Genomic DNA, 9,057 nt, shown 5'->3' on the forward strand with positions numbered 1-9,057 from the left:
AAACTGCATGAACGTGGAGGGGAGACGCCGCCTCGCCCGCAGTGCGCTGCGATGGGACGTGTGAACCGTGGCGCGCGTGTGTGCCGGCAGGGGACACGCGCGTGGGTGGCCAGGCGCGCCACCGCCTTTGACGCGCGCCTCGGCGGCATTCCTTCCTATTATATATATATATATATCCCAGACTATTTATAGGGCGCCCTGGCGGCGCGCGGCCCCTTTCCAGCCTGGGGGTGGGGAAGAGGCAGGGGCCCCCCTTCCCCGAGGAACCCACGTCCAGGTGAGGAGTAGAGAGGTTTGGGATTTAGAGTTGGGGAAAGTTCGGAAAAGAGGCAGCCAAACTATGTGGAGCGACTCCCCTGTGCAGAAAGGGACTTTTTAGTTTAGAAAAATGGTGAGCAAGCGAGGATTTGAGAGAAATTAATAAAACTATGTCTGGCCTGGAGAGAGAGAGAGAGAGAGAGAGAGAAGTTTTTCTCCCTTCCACACCAACTAGGCCCCGGACACGCTGAGCAGATGCTTGGAAGCTGTGGCTAGATGGTTTCGTGGGAGCCGATTGAAACTAAATCCTTCGAAGACAGAGGTCGGCATGGCTGGGTCGGGATGGCATGGGGATGAGGGACCAACTCCCTTCTCTTGCGGGGGCCCAATTAGTGCCATTGCCTTCCGTTAAGAGTTTGGGTGTAATCCTTGACGCCTCCCTTTCCATGGAGGCGCAGGTTACAGCAACAGCCAAGGCGACATTTTTCCACCTTCGCCGCATCAAGCAGTTGGTCCCTTACCTTTCCCGCCCCGACCTGGCCACAATGATCCATGCGATGGTCACCTCCAGGCTTGACTACTGTAATTCGCTCTACGCGGGGCTGCCCTTGAAGCTGACCCAGAAACTCCAACGGGTGCAGAATGCTGCAGCGAGGCTCCTCACGGGGTCCCTGCCATGGGAGCATATTCACCCAGTGCTTTTCAAGATGCACTGGCTCCCGGTGGAGTACATACAGGGTCAGATTTAAGGTGCTGGTTTTGACCTTTAAAGTCCTTCACGGCCTAGGACCCTTGTACCTACGGGACCGCCTCTCCCGGTATGCCCCACGGAGAGCCTCAAGGTCCACAAATAGCAACACCCTAGAAGTCAGATTAGTCTCAACCAGAGCCAGGGCCTTTTCAACACTGGCTCTGGCCTGGTGGAAAGCTCTGTCTCATGAGACCCGGGCCCTGCAGGATCTGATTTCTTTCCACAGGGCCTGTAAGACAGAGTTGTTCTGCCTGGCCTTTGGCTTGGAGTCAATTTGATTTCCTCCCCCTCTTTCTTTTTTCCTTTCTCCTCCTGTGATGAGGCTACATGTTTTAATGTTTTGATGTTTTAATGTTGTATTTAACTTTGTTTTTTAAGTTGTATTTCAATCAACTTGTTTTTATTATTGGTTGTTAGCCGCCCTGAGTCCAGCCTTGGCTGGGGAGGGCGGGCTATAAATAATAATAATAATAATAATAATAATAATAATAATAATAATAATTCATAATACTGGAACTGGTGGCATTCAAGGAAGCTGAATGTTGGAAGATTCAAGACAGATAGAAGAAAGGACTTCTTCATGCAGTGCAGATTTAAAGTGTGGAACTCCCTGCCACAAGGGCCACCAACTTGGACGGTTTTTAAAAAAGGATCAGACAGATTCATGGAGGAGGGGGGGCTATGGAGAGTTGCTCTTGCGCTGGGATCCCACTTGAAGGTTTCCCATAATAGGCATCTGAGCGGCCTCTGTGAGAACAGGATGCTGGACTCCACGGGCCATTGGCTGGAACCAGCAATTTCAAATAACTTAAAGGAAAGCACAGCTCAAGTCACTCTTCAAGCGGGCCTTGATTGGAGCAAACCATTTGCCCATGTACAATGTTGCAATGCCTAATATTAATATTAGTACATTATTGTAAGGTGTTTGTTGTGCTCTTAGAAGGTTGCATAATGTTAAAAGGGTTAAAAGGCTGTGAGGGAGGCGGGCTGCGACTCTCCAGAAGGGACCCTGCTGCACTTCTGAACCTTAAACGGCTCAGGACCACAACACCTCAAGGACTGCCACTTCCCACACGAACCTACCCGGACCCTGAGATCATCATTCGAGGTCCTTCTTCATGTGCCTCCTCCTCTAGAGGTCCAGAGGGTGGCAACCCAAGAACGGGGCCTTCTCTGCAGTGGCTCCCCATCTGTGGAATACTCTCCCCAGGAAAGTTTGCCTGGCGCCTTCATTACACACCTTTAGGCACCAGGCAAAAAACGTTCCTTTTTAACCAGGCCTTTGGTTGACCTGATGCAACACCCCACACCCTTTTAAAATGTGGCTCTTTTTTGGGGGGGGGGCGTGTTACTGGGCTGTTGTTTTTATTCTGATTATATACGTTGTGATCTTTCCTGTGAACCACAAGGAGACCTCCGGGTACAGAGTGGTATATAAACTCAATTAATAATAATAATAATAACCTGTCCCTGCACGACTGGCCTTTGGCTTAGACTGGCCCCTTATATGGGATTTGGTATATAAATTTCCCCTTGGCTTTTTTGCTGGCCCATGAAGGACCAGCATGGATAGCTGCCTCGGGTGAGTATCTGATGTTTCCTCCCTTTATGGTCTTGATTTATGGGCTACTACTAAATGAGGCTGCATTTTAAGCAGTATTTTAATTAACTTGTTGTTGTTTTTCTATTACATTTTATTGTAATTCATATTTGGTGTTAGCTGTCCTGAGCCTGGCCCTGGCCAGGGAGAGGGCGGGCTATAAATAAATTATTATTATTATTATTATTATTATTATTATTATTATTATTTGATGTCCTCCTCCTTCCCTCCCCTCCAAGTTGCAATATGAGGAAAGGGGAGTGAATTTCTCTCTGCGCACTTCTAGGGCACCATCCGAGGCCCTCCTTTTATGAACCACAAAAAGGAGGGTCAGAAATGGCGGCCAGGAGGGATGCAGCCAACACCTTTGGATAGAAATGGCCTGCAGGACCGCTCTTCCTGGCCAGCCTGCTGGGCTAAGGCAACCTTGGAAAGACCTTTGGCCTGGCTTTCTGAACAGGTGAGGCCGGTGGTTCTGCTAGGTGCATGGGTAGGCAAACTAAGGCCCCAGGGGCCGGATCCGGCCCAATCACCTTCTCAATCCGGCCTGTGGATGGTCCGGGAATCAGCGTGTTTTTACATGAGTAGAATGTGTCCTTTTATTTAACATGCATCTCTGGGTTATTTGTGGGGCACAGGAATTCGTTCATTCCCCCCCCCCCAAAAAAATATATATAGTCCAGCCCCCTCACAAGGTCCGAGGGACAGTGGACTGTCCCCCTGCTGAAAAAGTTTGCTGACCGCTGCGCTAGGGTGTGGCAAGAGACGATGGCAAGTGTGGCAAAGGCAATCGAAGAAACATTTCAACATTTCAACTGAATCATATCATATTGTTGTTGTTTAATTTTCAGAATATGGATAGATCTTTTCAAACCAAGAGCACTGGCTATTTATTATCCTACAGTTCTCCGTGACGTATTGTTGTGTGAGTTTTCAATTCTGGCAAACGTTAAGGATCAGAGTAAGGTTTCTTTGTGTGGAAGAGGAGTTCAGCGTTTGCCTCAACCTAGACCTGACATAAATTAGGTTATGCAGCCAAAGCAAGCATGCCTACTTATAAACACCCTTCCGCTGTGTCCAGCTGGCCTCGGACACAGATTGGATGCGGGTTAGACTAGATGACCCTTGGCACCCATCCCCAATCTGCAGTTCTATGATCTGAATGGGCCTGGATTGCTCTGGCTGGGCGTTGCATCCTTTAAGACTCACAAGCAAAAGTTTGTGGAGTCACACAGATCTCTTTGTCAGGGACATGGCTGGGACCTAGAGCCAGCAGAAGGCAACTCAGTGAGGTGGAAATGTGTTTTTCTCCCTGATGTCATTGTCTCCATCTGCGCGCATTTCCTCTTGCAAGCAGCTTGGCTCTGGGTCTGAAGGGAAAGGCCTCCCCCATCTTTCCTGACAAAGAGCTCTGTGTCAACTCCAAAGTCTGCATGTCCCCACTGAGAGATGGTTGACCTGGTGTTATTTGTATATTTGTCTAGTTTTCAATTAGCTATTTTTAAACTCTCTGGTGACGCCTGGGCTGCAAGCTTCCTGGGAGTATGGACATGCTAATGTCCAACCACAGGCATGCATGGAGATTTCCCTGCCAGTCTCCCCATTACAGGCAGGCATTCAACCAGGAAAGCCTTTCAGAGTTTTGCCTCCCATTTAGCTCCTCCTCCATCGCATGAGGGAGAGGTTAAGGGATCCCAAGGGTGTTTGGGTGGAGTGGGGGCTCAGAGCTGCTTTGCCCCCCCCATCAGAGGGCCAAAATGGTGGATTTTCAGGCCTCTTGTGGGGAATCTCAGTCCAGATTTCAGCACAGGACACCTAGGGCCTCAATGGTGCCATTCCATCAAATGGGTATGGCAGAGTTTTCAGTGGGTCTTCTGCCTGCAAACAGGCTTGGCAGAAAGACGAGCCACCTATTTCTGGAGTTGCCTGCCAGGCATAAACCCAACAGGTGAAGTCTCCCTTACACTCTGATTGTATCACTTGTGACAGGCAGGAGACCAACAGGCACAGTTCCCACCCACCCACCCCCTTGGCCAGGAGGAAAAGTTCCGCCGTGACAGCTATTAAATGCACAGGAGCTCTGCCCAGAAGAAAACATGGTAACCCAACCCACTCTTGACACAGCTCATCCCGAGCTCTTTTTGGAGTCGGACCCTGGAGGGGGTCCAACTAAGGGGGGGGGGCATATTTTCCTGCCTGTCTCTTCCATGCATCCTTTGCTAAGCGTTGGGGGCAAATTTGCATTTTGGCATCAACAACCCAGCTTAGGCTGTTCTCTTTGCCAGCTGTCCAAACCTTTCCCCTTCCCCCTTCCCCAACAAAAAGGGGATCTGTGGCCCTCAAACCCCCCCCCCCCAATAATCATGCTTATACTCAGCATTCTGGGTTCCTGTAGGCGGGGGGAGTGGCTCTGAGAGCCCCTAACCTGGACAGATCATGATCTATTATTTCCTGAAAGCCCCGTTGCAGCACATACGTTCAAGACGACGCAAGACCACCAGGGGTCATCCAGCCCAACCCCCGTTTAAAATGAAAAGCCACCGTTGAGCAGCTCCTACGTGATGACGGGTGACAGTAATGAAACCATGCGCCAATGAGTTCCAAAGGTTGCTGGTGGCATCCCAGGAGCAAGGAGGGCCTTGCCGGCCAGCTGCTCCCGCGCGCGCCCCCTTCCGGTTGCAGGAAAGCCAGCGCTAGTGCGCCCCCTGCAGGAGACCTCCAGTGCATCCTTGGCTCCTCTGAGGTCAAGCGGCCGGCAAGACCCTCCTCCAAGAAGGAGCTGTCCAGCCTCTCTCTGGGGCCGCCTCCCGCAAGGGGGACCCAGCACCCCAGCTCTCCTTTGCTCCCAGGGACCAAGCCTGATGGCAACTACACCCCCTTGCCCCCCGCCCTCAGAAGGAGGTCCGGGGCAAACCGTAGGAGGAGAAGGAAAGGGGGTGTCTCGCACAGCCCCACTGCAGCCCGCCCCCAATTTAAGTGGGGGAAAGCAGGAAAAGTCGCTGCTTTAGTGCAGGGGGGGTCGCTTTAAAAGGCAGCTCTTCTGCATTAGACATAACAGACATAAGTCCGGCAGGTGCTGCGGGCATCCCCACACCTGGGACTGCACCGGTTGATCTCCCGCCTGTCTGTTCCCTGCAACCGGGGCGGGACGAACGTGCAGAAGAGGGAGAAATTCCTCGTAAAGTGTTGAGAACTCACTTATGGGGTTTTTTTGGGGGGGGACAAGCGTCCAGACCCTCCCCTCTTGCCTTCTCCTTCTTCTCCTGGTGCCTTTCAAAGGCAGCTCTGACGCCTAGGAAGCAGGCGGAAACCCGCCCGATGCCGTACGGCAACCCCTGTCCGTCCGTTTTGCGGGACGGCTGCACCGGTTGGTCTCCTGCCTGCCTGTTCCCAGGGCCCGGCAGAATGTGCAGAAGGCGGGGGATAACTCCATCGATTTAGGGGGGACAGGGGTGCCCCTGCAAGTGCCTCCTCGCCCTGCGGGGGTGTGGGGAGCGGCGGGGGGGGGGTCTCGGCGGCCAAGGAGCTGCTTCGGGGGCCGCCGCCCAAAGGCAAACAACCTCCGCCCGGGCGGGCGGCCGCGCACACTCGCTTACTGTTCGGGCGCACAAAGGCCGCCCTGTCTGGGCAGAACGGGGGGGGGGGGCGAGGTAGACCGGGCAGCGGAGGAGGAGCAGCAGCAGCAGCGAGGCAGCGGCGTCCGTAAAGACCCCCCTCCCGCTGCATAAACACCCCCTCGCCTCTTCTCCAAACTGGTCTTGGGAGACCCCCCCCCAAATAAAATCCCCATGGCTGAAGGGAGATCCTGCGCAGTAGCCAAAGGAGACTGCTCCCCCCAAGCCAACGCTGGAGGACACCCGCCCCCCCACCCACAACAGCAAAAGGTGACTGCTTCCCAGAACTCAAGACTGAAGGGAGCCCCCTGCAAAAGGGAAAGGGGACTGACCCCCCCCAAAAAAAAACAAGGGGGGAAAGGGGAGAGCTGCATTAGGGGGGGAAAGGAACTGACAGCCCCCCCAGAAAAAACCCGAAGGCTTAAGGGCTATCCCTGGGGGCTTCTCCAGCGCTGAGATTTCGGATATGCACTTCGGAGGCGACCCTCCCCTAATCTCTTTCCCGGCAGGGTTTTTTGGGAAGGGGAGAAATAAACGTAGTAAATAGGCTCCACGGGGTTTTTTTTTGGGGGGGGGCGAATGAAAATGGCGCAGGTCACCCCGTCACCCCCGTTCCCAAAAGGTTATTGTTTATGGCGAGATGGGGGTTCGTGAAATGTACACCCGACGACAACCCATACCTCTAGGGCCACCTTTTTTTGGGGGGGGGGAGATAGACGGAGCAGCGGAGCCAGATCACCACGTGGCGCTGGGGGGGGGTACTGCCACCTGGTGGGCGCGGGGCGAGCTGCGTAGATTAGGGGGGGCAGAGATGGGATGAGTGACAGACGCGGAGCGTGTCCCCCCAAGTCACACCAGCGCTTCCTCGAGCAGGCTGGCTGTAGGCCAGGTAAAGAGACCTCTTGAGCCCCCCAGGAACATCTTGCAGCTCCCCAAAACTTGGGCAACCTCCTCTGCAGTTAAAGGCCCCCCCCCACTGCCCCTTCCACGTCCTGGCAGCCTGTTAAACTTCCAACCCCGCAAGAGCCTCTCTTGTGCGCGGCTGCAGCGACACCTGCAAACGCCCTTGGCGCCGGAGCCCCGAGCGCAAAAACTCCCTTGAATCCGGCAGTGGGGAGTTTGGTCCTGCTGCGGCGCCTCACCTGCCCTCCTTGGCGCGGGGACCCCAACATATCGCCCCTTTTCACCGCCACAAAGTCGCCGGCCACCGTTTCCAACAGGAGGTCTCCGTGCGCCCATCACCCTGGCCTCCGTCCTGACTGCTCTTCTCACCTGCGCGCCATCGCCCTTCTTCCCATGGGGGACCCCAATACACACACCCTAATTCCAAGAGGGGCCTCCAGAAGAACCGCCAGCGCCAAGTCCCCCCAGCCGGGGTCTCCTGCTGTGCCAAAATCCGGACCTCCGTCCTAGACGGCGCGGTCTCCCCAATTCACATCCATCCATATTGCAACCCCCTGGACTCTAAGCACCGACCCCACCACTCCGCCCAAAGAAGAGGGCGCCCCCAATTCTGGAAGAAGAAAACTGACTCCTTCTTCCTCGACGGGGCGCACAAGCCAGGCCCCCCCAGCCGGCGCAGGAGACCTTCGGCGCGGGCTGGAAAGCGCGCCGCACCCGCCACTCCGCAGTGCCAGTCGGACGGTGCGTCCGGCGCGCTCTTACCTGCTCGGGCGGCCAGACAGGGCAGCATCAGCAGGAGCAGCCGGGCCACCTCCATGGCGGGCGGGCGGGCGGGCGGGCGGGCGAGGGGCGACGGTCAGCGGCGGCCCATGCGGACGGGGCGGGCGCGGGAGGAAGGCAGGCAGGCAGGCAGGCAAGGCCGGCGGCGGGCGGCTCGCTCCGTCGGTCCTCTGCGCCGTCTGGCTGAGGGAAAGGGAGGCGCGGCCGCTCTCTCGCTCCAGCCCCGACCCCGCCGCAGCCCCAGGCAGCCTGGCTCCCCCTCCAGCCCTGCCTCCGGGCCGCCTGGACGGCCCCCGACACGCCCCGGCCGCCAGCCCCGGACGGCGCGGCCACTCCCTCCCGCCACAGACCGCTCGGAGCCGGCCAGGTGTTCCATGAAGCTGCACCGGTTGGATTTCTCCCCGGCCTGCGGATATCAAAGGCAAGCAGTGTTGGCCAGCAGCAGGAACCCCCACCAGTCCTGTCCCCTCCCCTCTGGGACCCCCTGGTTTTCCAGGGGTCGCCCCCCCTCCAAAGTCCTCTGCATCAGTTTATAAATCTCTGTCGTGACGCCCCCTCCCCTCCCCGTCTATCTTGCCAGCTTCAAACGCCTCCTCTGTTAGGAAAGCTTCTCTGGTCGGCTGGGTTTATCATTAAACATGGTTTAAAATAACTTTGCACGTCATTCTTTTGCCTTTATTGTGAACAGACTTGATATTTTCATATGCCTGCTTATGTGTGTGTGTGTCATTGCTTTGGAGAAAGCACTCTGCACATGCCCCGGGGTGCCCTTTCCTTATTGCTCATGCCCCACACCCGCTACAGACCAGCAGCATTCCCTCGGGGCCCTGGGCAGAGTGGTCGCCTCCCAGCCCCAACCTCCTGAGATCCTTTTCCTGGAGCTTCTAGGATTCGAACACAGGACCTCCTCCCTTGTGGGCACAGCTGGTTCCAGAGGTGCAGCCTCTGGACTCTCACTTGCAGCTGGCCTGGGAATGCACCAAGCCGGCCCGGGTGTCCAGGCAGGACTGTCGACCGGACAGCCCCTTCCAGGCGTTTTTTGGACTACAACTCCCATCAGCCCCCAGAATGGCAGAGCCTGATGGGAGTTGTAGTCCAAAAGAGCTGGAGTTGGGCAACCTCCAGGCTCTCGGACTCTGAGCTGTTAGCAG

General features: G+C 55.6%; 1 protein-coding gene across 1 annotated transcript in view; it reads right to left on the minus strand.

Moving 5' to 3' along the window:
* The window catches only part of COL11A2 (collagen type XI alpha 2 chain), a 99,323-nt gene extending 91,327 nt beyond the window's left edge, over nt 1–7,996 (minus strand). Inside the window, exon 1 of the mRNA XM_081849104.1 lies at nt 7,889–7,996. Coding sequence (XP_081705230.1) covers nt 7,889–7,943 — 55 coding nt within the window. The 5' untranslated portion in view covers nt 7,944–7,996. The remainder of the gene's footprint in view (nt 1–7,888) is intronic.
* Between the last annotated feature and the right edge of the window lie 1,061 nt (nt 7,997–9,057).

The sequence above is a fragment of the Podarcis erhardii genome (assembly GCF_964252035.2).
Source record: "Podarcis erhardii genome assembly, chromosome: 2".
Classification (NCBI taxonomy): Eukaryota; Metazoa; Chordata; class Lepidosauria; order Squamata; family Lacertidae; genus Podarcis; species Podarcis erhardii.